This window comes from Phodopus roborovskii, unplaced genomic scaffold (genome assembly GCF_943737965.1).
Source record: "Phodopus roborovskii unplaced genomic scaffold, PHOROB, whole genome shotgun sequence".
Classification (NCBI taxonomy): Eukaryota; Metazoa; Chordata; class Mammalia; order Rodentia; family Cricetidae; genus Phodopus; species Phodopus roborovskii.
In genome coordinates, this window is record NW_026126549.1 from 7,355,228 (window position 1) to 7,371,347 (window position 16,120).

General features: G+C 43.1%; 1 protein-coding gene and 1 long non-coding RNA gene across 3 annotated transcripts in view; one reads left to right on the plus strand and one right to left on the minus strand.

Annotated features, from left to right (window-relative positions):
* Kcnn2 (potassium calcium-activated channel subfamily N member 2) overlaps positions 1-16,120 on the plus strand; it is a 355,449-nt gene that overhangs the window by 229,888 nt on the left and 109,441 nt on the right. Inside the window, exons 3-5 of one of the 2 annotated variants that reach the window (XM_051200778.1) lie at positions 2,339-2,537; positions 3,359-4,632; positions 5,225-5,320. In XM_051200778.1, coding sequence (XP_051056735.1) covers positions 2,516-2,537; positions 3,359-4,632; positions 5,225-5,320 — 1,392 coding nt within the window. In that variant the 5' untranslated portion in view covers positions 2,339-2,515. The remainder of the gene's footprint in view (positions 1-2,338; positions 2,538-3,358; positions 4,633-5,224; positions 5,321-16,120) is intronic. The other variant, XM_051200779.1, reaches the window with a different exon arrangement.
* On the minus strand, positions 2,091-3,112 carry LOC127234064 (uncharacterized). Its single transcript, XR_007835549.1, has 2 exons — positions 3,009-3,112; positions 2,091-2,340 (listed from the first exon to the last, which is right to left on the minus strand). It is a non-coding gene; the product is annotated as an uncharacterized LOC127234064 (long non-coding RNA).

Here is a 16,120-nt window from a genome sequence, read left to right on the forward strand (position 1 = left end):
GGATCCACCCACCTACCTCTACATGGGCCTTTTCAGGGAAGTCCTTGATAGAGGCTGGATGCCAGCCCAGGGTACAGGTTCTTCTCCTCTGAGCAATTGGAGAACCTGAGGGCATACTACCAAGTGACTGTCCTTTTATATCACAGCAGCTTTTGTGCTGGTCTTCAAGTGAAATATTAGACAGTAAAGGGAGAAATCAACTAATTTGTATTTAAAAATAAAGCCATCTACCAGAAATGGACAAAACAAGGATGTCTTAATCTGACACCTGTCATGGCTTATAGCAATTGTCAAAGGTGCCCGAGCACCTTTCAGACCAAACAAGAAACAACTGTTCTGTTTCTAAGCCCGTGATATTCTCCATGATTCTAAAAGACTTCCAGCCCTTTTCAGCCACAGGCATGTATTAGCAAGGTGTCGTTAACCTTGATCAACTTATTCTAATGGAAGGACAATGAGTATCTCATTGGCCTGCTCTACCCTCTCTATAGTCAGTGACTTTCATGTTATTATTTTATAAACTCTTAATTTGGCCACGATGAAGTAGGTCAATCTGAGTTTTGGCTTTCTGTCTTTAATATTTTCTTTGTGAAAAGGACTCATACCTCAGTAACCATTCCAAAACAAAATGCAATACACACACACACACACACACACACAGCTGAAAGCACAAGGTTCAATAATGTTTACCTTTTTTTTTTTTTTTTTTTTTTTCTGCCTGAAGCCGGTGGGAAGCTTTCACTTTGATATTTGAGAAAGTCAGCTTAAGCTTAACACAAGAGGGTGCATCTTTTGTTTCCCTTATGACATTTTAGTAAGTCTAGAGCCTCATGTATAATTTAAAACGAGTAACAGCTATTGTGATATTTGGGGAGACACCTACGAAATCTTTTCCAAATGTATGAGCAGGTGATGAACATTAATTTTTGATATACTTCTTTGAAGTATTTAGAGATAAAGACAAATCAAACACTTCACTCAAGCACCTATGAAGAGCAATGGAAAAGAAACCTATACAACTTGTTGCAAGGTGTGCTAAGAGATATTGGGTGGGTTTTATGCTTGAATTAAATATTTTCAGACTAAAGGACGAACCGTTTGGAAGCTTTTATTTTAAATACTTTGGTGTATGTGTCACCATACCCAGCCCTTTTTTGTTTTTTCAAAACAGCCTCAGGGAGCCCAGGCTGTCTTCAGACCTTCTATGTGTGTGGATGGCTTTGAACTCTTTCTCCTCCTGCCTCTATCTCCCAAGTGTAGTCTCTCAGGCATTTGCAACCACACCCTTCTTTCATTGGATTTTCCATAGTAGTGCACAAATACACATGTGAGGGGCATTATGAGCTGCCCTCAAAATTCAGCAAAGCTCTTCATACTAAACACTATTTGTTTCCCACAATAGATAAGAATAATGCCTTTGATTTTTAGTCACTAAAATTCAATTCTTAACCAAGATTATTAAAGAATCCAAGCCCTGATTATTCGGTATCTCCTGTTAAGACTATGGCGCTAAACACAATTCTCTCCCTTTTCCTTCTTAATCTATTTGCTTGTGTGCTGGAATATTTTCAACTGATTAACACACTTGCAAAGAATATCCAGAATTATTCACTCAATGGCACTGAAAACTATCTCTCTCTCTCTCCCTCCCTCCCTCCCTCCCTCCCTTTCTCTCTCTCTCTCTCTCTCTCTCTCTCTCTCTCTCTCTCTCTCTCTCTCTCTCTCTCTCACATGCTTTCAAGCAGATACCTGGTAAGCAACTTTAGGGCAGCTGCTGAGTAGAATGTCAAGAAATTGGATCCAGCTGAGAATTCCATTTACCTAATGAGAGCGATCCGCTTTCGCTTTAAGGTCTTCATCTAATCTGTTAGCAATCTCCATCATAAAAACTATTGAATTCACAATTTTAAATTGAAACATTTAATTGACCAATTTCGTATTGTTTTATTTAGGAAGACAGGAATTTCAATTCAAAGAAATACAAATGTTAGACTTAATGATGGAGTATTAATCAAGAGCCCTCCAAAAAAACTCCTACCGTTTTTGTTTGTGTATAGCTCAATAAGGACACACCATGGCAAAATTCAAAGTGTAGTTTTACTGGTTTATTAAGAGAGGATAATTAATCATTATATCTAAGTCTAGTAACACTCCCTGTCCAAGGGCAGCGATTATTCAGTCGAATCACCACCGTGAAATAATTGGCAGTCAGATGGCTACTGGCATCAGTCAACCTTCATCAGGCCCCTCGCCCAGCCGCTGCAGTCTGGCCATGACAAGGAAGATGCTTGGCGTCTGCGCATTAGTGACCCGCCTTTGCTTTGTGTCTGTACTGCAGGTCTGGAGCAAGAGGAAAGCCCAGAGAAACTGGCGGTCTGCGGTGGCTGAGCAGTCCCCAGACCCTGGAACAAGGCTCGTCTGCAACATCAAGGTATTCCTCGGACCTACCCACTCAGGCTGCTGGACCGCCTGAGCGCCCAAGTCCCGGACCCGAGGCCAGGGGCGCCAGCCCCTCATGTTCCGGAGAACGCGCAAATGTGAGCGGGAGGTAGTGGGGAAAGCCCTCCGCCCCCGCCAGGGGGACCCGGGAAACCCGAGCGGGCTCCTCCCCGGACGCCGGGGATCCCCTCCTCCGGCCCCGCCCCCTCCTCCCCCTGCCCAGGCGTCGCGAGGTTAACCCTACCAGTGCTGCAAAGCTCTCTGATAAGAGCGACAGCGCCGCCAGTCCCAATTCTAACTCCCGGAGCTAGGAGACAGGGACAGATCCCTGCTAGGGATCGGATATGATCCCTCAGAGGCCAAACCGGGCACCCGGCGCCGGCTTTCCCCCAACGCTGATACATTCGTGTGGGCAGTCGCCCGACTTCTCCCCCCGCCCCCGCAGTTACTTGGCCAGCAGCCTGCAGCCCACTCTCAGAAAGACGATCCGGGGAGAGAGGATGCGGCCAGCAGGTGCTGTCTTGTGGCCCTTCAAGGAGAGAGGGCGGGAGAGTGGCTCGGGTTCTCACCGTCCTGGCGCCTGCCCCATGGCCAGAGTGGCCAGACAAGCTGCAGTGCCCCAGGCAGGTCATTTGGGCTAACGTGTCCCACACCAGTCAGGGGGCTTTGACAGAGAGAGAGCAGCTCTCTCCCCACCACTGCAGCCCGCGGCTAAGCGCGGGGAAGCTCAGTTTTCCCAGCCATGGTCCCGGACGTGGGGGGACCCGCAGGTGGAACCCTGCCTTCGAGTGTCCTCCCCGGCTGGAGCCTGCCTGCGCCCCCCCTGGCTTTCCATTCTGCAGATTCCCCCTCCCAACCTCGCTCACACACTTGCTCCCCTAAGCCGCGCGCGCCGCAAACTCAGTCTCGGTCCCCGCAGGTGATGTCATGCCCATTGTTTTGGTGCGCCCAACCAATCGGACTCGCCGCCTGGATTCTACCGGAGCCGGCATGGGCCCTTCCTCGCACCAGCAGCAGGAGTCCCCTCTCCCGACCATAACGCATTGCGCAGGGTGCACCACCGCCTGGTCTCCCTGCAGCTTTAACAGCCCTGACATGGAAACCCCATTGCAGTTCCAGCGCGGCTTCTTCCCAGAGCAGCCGCCACCACCGCCGCGCTCCTCACACCTGCATTGCCAACAGCAGCAACAGAGCCAGGACAAGCCGTGCGCGCCCTTCGCGCCCCTCCCGCACCCTCACCACCACCCGCACCTCGCACACCAGCAGCCGGGCAGCGGTGGCAGCAGCCCATGCCTCCGGTGCAACAGCTGCGCCTCCTCCGGTGCCCCAGCGGCGGGGGCGGGGGCGGGGGATAACCTGTCCCTGCTGCTCCGCACCTCCTCGCCCGGCGGCGCTTTCCGGACCCGCACCTCCTCGCCGCTGTCGGGCTCTTCGTGCTGCTGCTGCTGCTCGTCGCGCCGGGGCAGCCAGCTCAATGTGAGCGAGCTGACGCCGTCCAGCCATGCCAGTGCGCTCCGGCAGCAGTACGCGCAGCAGCCCGCGTCCGCCTCCCAGTACCACCAGTGCCACAGCCTGCAACCCGCCGCCAGCCCCACAGGCAGCCTGGGCAGCCTGGGCTCCGGGCCCCCGCTCTCGCACCACCACCACCACCCGCACCAGGCGCACCACCAGCATCACCAACCCCAGGCGCGCCGCGAGAGCAACCCCTTCACCGAAATAGCCATGAGCAGCTGCAGGTACAACGGGGGCGTCATGCGTCCGCTCAGCAACTTGAGCTCGTCCCGCCGGAACCTGCACGAGATGGACTCCGAGGCTCAGCCCCTGCAGCCCCCCGCGTCCTTCGTAGGAGGAGGTGGTGGCGCGTCCTCCCCGTCTGCTGCCGCCGCCGCCGCCTCTTCCTCAGCCCCGGAGATCGTGGTGTCTAAGCCGGAGCACAACAATTCCAACAACCTGGCGCTCTACGGAACCGGCGGCGGAGGCAGCACCGGAGGCGGCGGCGGCAGCGGGCATGGCAGCAGCAGCGGCACCAAGTCCAGCAAAAAGAAGAACCAGAACATCGGCTACAAGCTGGGCCACCGGCGCGCCCTGTTTGAGAAGCGCAAGCGGCTCAGCGACTACGCGCTCATCTTCGGCATGTTCGGCATCGTGGTCATGGTCATCGAGACCGAGCTGTCGTGGGGCGCCTATGACAAGGTACGGGCTTTAGCCCCTGAGTACTCTCCCGGAGTAGGAGTCAGGTGGTCGGGATGGGCGCCGGCGGGAACCCCTTGCCTATAGGGTCGCAAGTGTCCCCGGGACTATCATGAATGCCTATCCGAGCCGCAGAAGCAGCTAGGACGCACATGCATGGTCAGCTGGGCAACTCAGAGAGGAAAGTTCTCCGGGTTCCGAGTGTCCACCGCGTCCAGGCATGTTAATAAGTGGCTCCTGGAGTCGGTAGGGAAAGCATGCGAGTTCCTCTCCAGGTGCTCAAGTTTCGGAGGCACCTTTCAACCTAAAGTGCTGAAACTCCGGAGGAATTTCTCTAGCCTTTAGCGAGTCAGGTGCCTTGTTTTAGTCACTGATGGTGCGGACCCAGCCTTCAAGCTGTAAGTTTTCCCTTGTTCCAGGTTCCCCTCATTTGGCTTTGAGGCCAAATAATCTGCATCCCAGAGTCATGACAGATTGCCTCCCACCCGACTCCCCTACCTTGAGTTTAGGTCCACGTGTTCGGAACTGACTCTCGTGCCTGGAAGGTGGTTCAAACTGCTTCTCAATTAAAGTGTTCCATCTAACTGTGTTGCAGGCGTCGCTGTATTCCTTAGCTTTGAAATGCCTTATCAGTCTCTCCACGATCATCCTGCTCGGTCTGATCATCGTGTACCACGCCAGGGAAATACAGGTAACACAGGCTCCGCTGCTTTTTCAATGACCCAAAGCCATGCAGACCGCACAAGGGGAAGGAAAGCAGGACAGCGGGGGGCCTTTTTCTAAACTGCTGTGTCCTAGCTTGAGATTAGAGAAGACACATTCAGTGTTGTGCCAGGACCTTCGCTTTCAGAAAGCAAAGCAAAGCAAAATAAATAAATAAATAAATAAATAAATAAAAAATAAAACACAGCATATAAGCACACAGGCCTCTCTGAGACTTATTTGGTAGACACTTAAGCTTTTCCCCAACTTCTTTAGGTAGATCACATGTTTTTAAAGGAGTGATACACACTATCCTGAATGGGTGTAGCAAAGTGTGTCCTTTTGACACACCTTTTCTTAATGAGTAAGTCATTAGGGGAGGCTGCCTAATGTTGGTATTGCCTATAATTATAACGTAAGAAAGTAAGTTCATGGTATTACTAGCTTATATCAACACGAGGGAAAAAAAAGCACCACCCATTTTTCTCTAACACATTTTACAGCAGCTTATTTAGTTCATAAAGTATATATAGCTATCAATTTAGTTGATCGTTAGCTACAATCATATTTTGAATGTCACTTGGAAGTTAAGATCACTGCCTTCATGAGCTCTTGTAACAAGAAAATATTTTTTTGCTCTGTTCATTTTGACTATTGGCACCCTCTCCCCCAAAGATGAGTCTCAATTGCTTTCTCTAGCATATAAGCAGCACACAAACAAATATTAAAGTTTGGGGCTTTTAATAACTAGTGAATTAAAAAACTGATTGAGATTTCTCAAGCTTAGAATTTATAAGAATATTTTTGAGGCATCATTAGTCATTGGTAAGACTATGAAGCCTACAGGTTTATTCTGCTGCCTTTGGATATAAAACTTAAATTATGTTCAAATTACTAATTACTAAATACACAGTAAATACAGAAGAATTCAGTTTTTTGTTGTTGTTGGTTGGTTGGTTGGTTTTGTGTTTGCCTTTTTTCAAGACATGGTTTCTCTGTGTAGCCTTGGCTGTCCTGGAATTCACTTTGTAGATCTGGCTGGCCTTGAACTCACTGAGATCCACCTACTTCTGCCTCCCTGGTGCTAAGATCAAAGGTGTGTACCACCTTGCCCAGTTGAAGAATTCAATCTTAATGACTGTCCAACAGAATAAAGATAATTCTAACTGCAAGGGAGGAGAAAAAAATGACTTAATTTTGCTTCCTTATTTGTTAAAACTTTGACAAACATGTATTTGAAGGGGTAAGTTTAGAGAAAGAGTGTAAGAAGAGAGTATTTGAAGTGAGTAATGATGACTAAGGTGTATGGGGTTGAATTTTAATATTAGGACAGCATATAGAGTTGCCTTTAGTGCTGCATTCATGATGGTGGGGTTCTGAGATTATTCCAAATATCTTCTGTGGTACTCTGCTGTGTGAGTCATTTTTGACTTGAGTGGAAGAGTTGATCCTTTGACTTAGTTTACAGATAGGAACAGAAGAAGTGAACAGCCTCGCTAGATGAGGAGGTAAGATGCCCAAGTTGAAAGCAGGTGTTGCCTCTCAGCCTTCTTCCTGCTGAGCCTTGTAGCTGCTAGCTAAGAGTCTTGCAAGGAAGGAGTTAACCTGTGTTTTCCCTCTAAACACAAGGCTTGGATAGGGTTGAGCTTACAAAGCTACTTTGAGATTTTCTTCTAGGTTTTTAAGAACTAAATGGCTTAGAATGTTTTACATGGAGAACAGAGTGGTTATGTTTAATCCGTGCTGGAATGAGAGACCTTGCCAATTATGTTGTTGTTGTTGTTGTTGTTATTATTATTAATCTTAAGCTTTCCTAGTGTTTATTTACTTATGTCTGAAAGCACACAACTAAACAAGCATTCCCATGGTGTGGGAGTGGGGGCTGCTTGTGTTCTCCCAAAGAACAGCATTTTCTTAAAAACATGAACTTTTAAATAATTGTAGAGAGATTTTTGACAGGACTCAGGTACAAGAGGAGCAACCCAGGATTAATTAAGTGTCCTAGAATTTTGATACAGTATAACAATTCTAGAAACATGTGGACACTAATAAATACAAAATATTTTAACAGACATTTTATGCTTGACACATTGTTCCGGTTGGCTAATTTGTGTATTTCTGCTGTGTTAACTAGACAGTACAACACAAGGGAGGAAACCTGGGGCAAACACTGGCCCTCTGGAGAACACACACAGTGAACTTACTCTTCATAACACAACATCACAAGATGTTCGGTTTTAAAGTTGGACTTCTTTAGGAACTCTGTGCCATTATGAAACCTGTCATGTTTACTATGACTACTGCAAGGTAGAGACTTAGATAATAAAATCAAGTTATTTTGGATACAACTTTTACAAAAACTCATTCTATTATCAAGAGAATTTTCTCTTCCAATATTCTTACATACAGTGGCTTCCTTCAAATTAAATGAAATGGACTAGAAAGCTAGCTCAACATGGAAGAGCACACAGTGCTCTTGAAGACAACTGACTTGGGTGCCCAGTACCCACTCCTGGTGGCTCCAGGGGAATCCTGTGCCTCGGAATCCTCTGGTGCCAGCATTAGTGCTCACATACCCACACGCAGACACATAATTTAAAAAAAAAAATCTTTTGTAATGTTCTTAAAATTGTTGTTAACAAAATAGAAAGTAAGGAATATGTGCAGAAACTGTAAGCTAGAAACCCAGAGGAACCAGGAAAAGAACATAAGACTGAGTGTATGTGATTATGACCTTCATGGAAAATTAATTGTTGTGCCCCTTTTTGAAAATGTTATTTATATCACTATGGGGTGTGGATTTCTTTCATGTAGTTTTTTTAGGCTAATGGACACGTCAAGATTTATTATGAAGGGTACCAGATATATTGAATTATCTCTTAGGTAAGGCTGCAAGTACAGGAGCTGTGCTGCAATTCAGAGCATGCCCTTGAACATAAGATGTCATCAAAAATGACAATTTTTACTTTTGCCATATCAGTATAGTGATTAGCTAGTGACAGATAGCCAGGGTGAGCTTCTGATGGGTGATGTGTTTTCCCACTGCATTGGGGAAAGGCGTTTTAGTTGATATCTTGACATTCTGTCCACAAGAATCCCTTCATCAAGCCTGGGGAGGCCCTGACATTTTCACAGAGAACCTTGGAAAGTAAGACTCAGTATGACCTTTGAATAAAAAAAAAATATGTTGATACACGATGTGGCAACATAAAATGGCTCAGGTGACTCATGGGTAGAAGTGCTTGGTTTAAAATAGTGTGATGGGGAGGCTCTGGATCTGCACACAGCAGAGTGCAATTCAGCTTTAGGGTCATTTTTCAGTACCACAGACAGCTCAATGCATGGACTACATACATACGCAGTTCATTCCACTAAGTACTTTGACTCCTCACAACCAAAAGTGAAATTACCCTTTCTTTTAATTTGTCAGAATGCTTATGCAGAATCCAACAGAGTGGGAGAACGTCTCTAGCTAAGCAGATATTGGAGTTTTTCAAATGCGTATTTGGCTGTGCAGTCTGCATCGATCAGCAAATCCAGAAAAGAAATAAAAAAAGTGAATACATACACAAACTTTAATACATGTCCATGTAATTTGCATCGATCAGCAAATCCAGAAAAGAAATAAAAAAAGTGAATACATACACAAACTTTAATACATGTCCATGTAATCCACCATATTTTGACAAAATCCAAATAGCTCTAAATATTGTTATTTATTCTATTTGAAATTTGTTGTGATACTAAATAATAGCTTTCTACCTCATGCCTCAAGGTTAAATAGCAGGTAAAACAGAAGCATGATTTCTGGAGCCATTTTTGTTCCCTCCTTGTGGTAGGGCTGGGGATTTTTTTTTTTTTTTTTTTGATAGAATAAATATAACTAATAGTCTTGTCCTTGAGAAAATTTGAATACAGAGTTCATTTACTCTTTCAACTTTATCTCCCTACCATTTTTCTCATGGCAGCAACTTTTATTATAAAAATTAGTTGTTTAGTATTTTTAGATTTGCTAAAACAAGATTATAAAGTGAGAAAGGAAGCCCCTTGGGGTGCTAAATGGTCTTTCTGGTTCTTAGGGAATTCAGAAGACTGGCAGGTCCTGTACTTTAAATTGGAAATTATTTTTTCCTTTGGAACTATGATTACATGGTAAATAGCACTGGGAAAACATTTAATTTTCTTTGGATCATTTATAACAGAATTTTTCTGCATTTCTTTCAAGCTCATTTTTCAGAGATGGATTATGTAGTAACTTCAAAAATTGAAATTAAGATTTTTCTTCACTTGTGAACCACAGTCCCACAGATGAGGAGGTTTGCTGAGGATAGGCTCATCATGACCTACCTGTCTCCGGTACAGTGGGGAAGGCTTGCCTACTCACTAGCTGTTTGGCTCCCTGTTCTCTCTGTAAAGGGGAAAAACATTGGCTTTCACACATCTACAGGGAGCACTCAGATCCTCCCAGACCATGCCCAAAATACCACAGATAGTCTTTGTTGTTTTTACAACAATGTAATTCAAACAGCACAGAAGACTTTAGAGAAAACCGTAAAGTTACATTCTGTGTACAAGTTACATTCTGTGTACACTTAGTCGGTTTCTCAGAGGCAACCACTTTTAGGTGTCTTACACATCCTTTTGGAATTTCAAAATCAAATATTTAAATGTAGCTATGTACATATATATCTTGTTTTTATTTCTTAATGAATTTTGGAAGTGTTTCCCATCTGTACTTAGTGACGTGGCTCATTCTTCTTTTGCAGCTTGGTCCTAGTTATTTTATGACATGATTGCTTTGTCAGCCTTATGATGAAATATATATATATATATATATATATATATATATATATATACACACATATATAAATATATACTGTGTATCTAGTACATACTTTTTCTAATTTTTAGAATAATAATGTATCTACATTATTCTTATATATTTAATATATAGGTGCATACACGAGAATGGTATATTTCAGCAGTAATATTGCTATCTTAGTTTAGGTGTAGATCAGTGCTCAACATTGACAAGACCCTATATATTTAAGACTTGGCACAAAAAAAAAAAACCACTTTAGACAGATTAGTACTTCTGTCCCTGCTTTGTTAAATGTTATTATTCTTCTACAAAAAGCTTAATTCTGGATGTTATAAGAGAGACTTTTTTTTTCTTTTTAAGGTCTATAAAGCTTATTTTCTTCCTGAAAAAATATTTATACATAAAAATATTTAGAACCTGGCAGGCTTATTTGCATCTATTTTGTTATATCTAGCAGGCACTATATTATCTAGTATCCCCAAAATTGCACAATCATTGTAAAGATGTGATCTGAAAAGAATACTTTGAAAATTCATATTGCTTGACTTTAAAAAGTTTGAATGAGGACAGGGAAGGTGAAGAAGGCTAAAGCAGTTAGAATTTATCTTAGGCTGTCCCTAGGTTCTATTATGTCTAAGAAGTGGATGGAGGATGTGGCTACAGGGTGGTTATTCCATTCCACGGTTGGTGGGGTGGGAAGCTGACTTGCTTTGTCATGTGATTGGTAGCTCAGTGGCTGATTCTGTATTACCCACAACCTCCCTGTCAATAGCAATGACATTCTGAAGCCTTTTGATTATATGCATACTGTAGTAACAAAATCACTCAGGAAGAGCTTTCCCCACCGGCCTGTGTAAAGATCTCTGCATTATTAATGGGTGTGACACTAAATAAAGTGATCCTGGTGTGTTTACAGAACTGCATCACAAATGAATGGAGAGGAGAGCTTCAGGTTTACTGCTATGGCTTGGCCTGACAATCTGGCCTATTTCTGGGCTACTTTGTGTGTAGCTCGAAGGAAGGGGCACTGAGGGCTGTCATTGTCCCGGACCACACTTGGCAGAGCCTGCATTGATTTAATGTCAGGGAAATCACATTTTGTCAGAATGTGGCTTTGTATAGATGCTTTTTTGAGAGGAAGTCTTTCTATTAAGGAGTAATAAGCTATTCATTACTTTAAAATATATTTCGACTCAAATTTTCTTAAGAATTCTGTTGTAAAACAAGGGGGTACTACTGACCCTAGTCAGGTTTTAGTGTGGTATCATTCCCAGCATGAGAAGGTCTTTCATATAATCTTGATAAAAGTATTTAGCCAGTTGGGGTGTAACCATTCTTCCTGGCAATCATTAAAGCAACAGTTTTAAAAGTTTGGAAGAGGTTGGTTTGTGTGGAGATTTCTTTATGGTCAAGTGAAGTCTGGCTCTATTCAGTTCATGATCAGTGCTTTGAAGTTTTCCAGTCAGGCATGGTGCTGTACATCTGTTACACCAGCACTCAGGGGACACCATAAGGAAGATTACTGTGAATTCAAGGCTAGTCTGAACCATATAGTGATTTTAATGCTACTTTGGAATACGTAGAAAACTCCTGTCTCAAAATATAAAAGCAAAACAACAACAAACCAACTTAAAACAATAATAATAATAATTTGAGCTTTTCAAATTAATGGTAAATAATACGGAAAGGTTTTGCTGCTGGGTTTTTTTTTTTTTTCCCCTTGACCTAAGGATCTAGTGAAGGGAGAAAATAGAAAAAAAAAAAAAAGTCCATGGAAGCCTGATAAATATCATAATGAGGATGAAAAGGACCAAGAGAGAAAATTGGGGACCAAAGATGCTAGGTACAGACAGTAGGATGGGTGGGACTCTCCAAGGAAGTGGTATTTAAACAGAGTCATAAAAGAAATGAAGTAGCCAGTATCAACAGAGTCTGGGGTAGCAGCCCATGCAAAATCCCCAGTGACTAGGTGGAGTTCACTGGGCTAAGCAAACCAGTGTAACCCAAGCCTCAATGGAATGGTACCAGACAAGTTTGGGAGGATACATGGACCTGCCATGGAGCCCTCACAAGGCAGAGCGAGGTAAGGGTTTTCAGTACAGTTGTCAAGTCACTGAAGTGTTTAAAGTAGAGTCGACTCATGTTCTAATTTAATGTTCCAGAAGGGTTATTTTATTTCACACTGAGGGAATTAACACTGGCCTGGATGCTGCATAGCAGACTTGGCAAGCTGTGCCCTGGAGAGAAATGGTGTTCACTGGCCTTAGGTAGTAGTAGTAGTAGTAGTAGTAGTAGTAGTAGTAGTAGTAGTAGTAGTAGTAGTAGTAGAGATGAGATATGAAATCATTCCAGACCCTTATTAAAAGTAGACTAGACTCGGATTCATGGATCAGATGCAGCGATCATGTCTGGGACTCTATCTAGAGCAGTTGAGTTCATGGTATCCAAAAGGGAAGATTTGCTAGGACTGGTGGTGCACACTCTTGGCACCTCAGATGTTGAGGCAGGAGGATCACACGTTTGAGTCCTTCCTGTATTACATGCAGAGTGAGAGCCCAGCCTGGGCTTCTTAGAAAAACCCTGTGTCAAAACTACATGGATATACCAGTAATGTAGCTCGGCAATAGAGTGTTTGCTTGCCTGACATCCCTGGAAACTTCAGTCCATACCCCAGTATTGGAAAAAAAAGATTCACATTGAAGGGTAGGATATGGACTCAATGTAATATAATTGAAACTGTACTGATCACACACACACATGCACACACATGTGCGCATGAATCTGAAGTTTGGAAGAAAGATCTTTACTAGGAATTAAATTTAGCCATCATCAACATAGACTATTTAAGCTCATAGGAGTTGATGAAATCAGAGAGAGAGAGAGAGAGAGAGAGAGAGAGAGAGAGAGAGAGAGAGAGAGAGAGAGAAGGAAAATGAGAGGGCTGCAAGGCGGTGATCAGATCAATTTCTGAAACCTGGAGGTTGAGTAAAGAAGGAACTAGAAAAAAAGGAGAGAGAAGGAGCGGCCTTTGAGGTAGAAGAGGGCAAGATGGGGGTGTTAGAAGCAAACCACTTTGCTCCGTGGTGAATTGCTCAGATCTGTTAATTGGGGAGCGGAAGTGCCTTTTAGATTTGGCAAGTTGAAGGTCATGGCTGACCTTGCTTTGCAGTTGCAGTAGAGTGATAAAGACTGCAAACTGTAATTTCCAGTGTAGTAGAATAAATTGGTTCTTTCACGTTTAAACATGGCTCAGGTCCCTTTAAACATCCTCACATTTAACCAGTCCTGGCTTTGTTCTTTGAATATTTCTCATCAGGCTTTGAATGCCCCTATTCACATTCTTCTGGATCTACTCCATTTTGGTGAATTTCATCTGTAAATGAGGTCAGAAATGACCCAATGTATAGTCAGGATCACCAAAAAAAAAAAAAAAAGTGCCATATTATATCGACCATCCCTGATCTCAAATGGACATGCTTCACAGAAACTGTCACCAAGGGACACTTATAAAATCATTATTGGATGAAATGACTGGTTTTATATTTTCAGATGCTGTTAAATAGCATGTTGATTTCATGGCAATGTCTCCGCTTGTCTGTATTGTTTGAGTCAGAATTCTGGTGTTTATGTGACACGCGTTGCTTCAGTTTGCAAAGGCTTGTTTTGTGGATAGTGTATGAAGTTTGCCTAGCTACAGTGGCCACACTGGGACTATCTTCTGTCACAGAAATGGCTCCCTATCAGTGGATCTTAGTGAGTTTGCATGTCTGCCACTGATACATGTACCCCCTTTTCCTACTTTTGGGCCAGCAGAAAGTTTTAATTGTGTACCTTTGTAAACCATACCCACAGGATGAGAGAGCCAAGACCAAGGCGCAGTATTAGGCTCCATTTTGTGGTTTATTACATGCTTGGCAATCAGTGATGTTTTGCTCAGCCTTTTAAGTAATTGTACTGGGTGTTTTGACTATTAACCAAGCCCAATTTCTCCACTTTTGCTACAATAATATCATGAGGGCCTGTGTGTTCCCTTGCTGAAAAGGCACATATTTGAAGTGAACTGCAGTGTCACGATTGCCCAGCCTATTAACAATATCCAAGGACACGGATTAATTTGCTTCTAATTTTAAGCATTAGCATATGTTTCCTAATCTAATGCTTTTTCTCTTAAAAATCTTGCCTGTTTTTCCTCCAGGCTATAAAGTTAATAACTACTCATGTTAGAAAATTATAAAGCATAGGAAAATATAAAAATGGATACAAATTAGCCATACCACCACTCCAGAGGAAATGATTTTTCCTGTTAGACTGGGCTCACATGGAGTAGATGAGTATGTATTTGCTATGCAGCTCTATAAAAGAAATTCTTTTGATGTATTTCTTCTTCCTATTTCAAAGCCATCACATGTGCTCAATAGCTATGTTTATGCCCCTATCATATGGCTGTGATCAATGGAATTCTTTTCTTTGTTTTTGGATCCTTAAACAAAAACAACACAACACAAAACAAAACCCAAACACATTTCTTTAAGTTTTTCTTCAGTCCCTTGAAGATGAACTTACTCTGGGTATATCTGGTGGTTCCCCAAGAACCAACTATCAAGAGAGCAGCGATCCAGTTAATGGATATGATTTCAAACAAGCGTGGTTTGTAAAATTGACCTCTTAAAAAATTTCTGTCACTCCCTTTATTACTGGAAGTACTTAGAAATGGCTTCTTCATTAGCTACCAACTTGGCATGTGTTTAAGCCCAGAGTACCAGCAAATCTTGTGAGTACTGTGCCATGTAAATCTGGAGAATTGCTTCTCTATAGCATATTCCTCCATTCTTGCCTTTTAATATTAGTTGACAGTGTAGAAGAAGAATATTCCAGAGTAATAATTAAGGTTTACATAGAAGTAATGTGAAAGCATTATTTGAAGGTAAGTCCAGCCCTCTTCCCCAAATCTATAATTTCTTAATAAACTTGCCTGCTGAACAGACAGCACTCTAACTCTATTTTGGATTGTTTACTGGTTTTGCGACATAGTGTCCTGGCTTTGTGTCCTGCCTCTGGAGCCAGACAGTCTGGATTCCCTCCAGGTTCTATCACTAATTAGCTGTGTGACCTTGGATGAGTTGCTGAATTTCTCTGAGGTTGAACTTCCTTGCCTGTGAAATGGGGATGATGAAGTACCTGCCTCACTGGGCTGTGAGGAATATAATTAAAGACTTTGACTGCTTAAGTGGATTTCATGCAGATTTGGACCTTGAGGAAACCCTCTGTCTGAGGGGGAAAGCAAACACGTCCTTTGAGGTTGGGATTTCCTGTATGTCAATGAGTGGGGCTAACAGTTTTGACCCATCCCTGGCTAGGCTTCCTCCTGGAAGTAGAGCTCTTTCTGAACTGAGTTAACTCCTTCAGGCCACATGGCTGACTCCATCTTCATCACTAATTAGGACCCAAGTGACTTAAAGAGTTAAGCAGGCACTCAGAAAAGGAAGCATAGGGAATAATTTGGATAATGGAAAGTTCTGGCATTAAACCCCTGCTGGAAGGAGAGAAGTAGAAAACAGCCCAAGGCAAACAATTGGTAGTACCTGGGTCTGTAATCACTGTGAGTTCACAAGCTATTTAAATTAATAGTGCCCTCCCATAGCTTCGCACTGACTTTATTTCTAGTGAGTTTTATATAGTGTCCCTAACTAGACTGCAAGGAGTACAGTGGTCTGAAAGACTTGAGAGAATGTTTCTTTTTTCCTTTTTTTTTTTCCCCCTTTGTAAAACATGACTGATGATACCTCAAAATGTTCCCTTGTCAGTGATTGGTTTACTTTTAACCAGGGAGCATGATTCATTGCAAACAGTCATCAGCTGAGTGTTTAGTATGCCAGACACTGGTTTTGAGCAATGCATTTTTTTGTTGGTTTAGATTTGGACTTTGGTTTTTAATTCATGGGACATACTGAGGCTTAAACTTTGAAA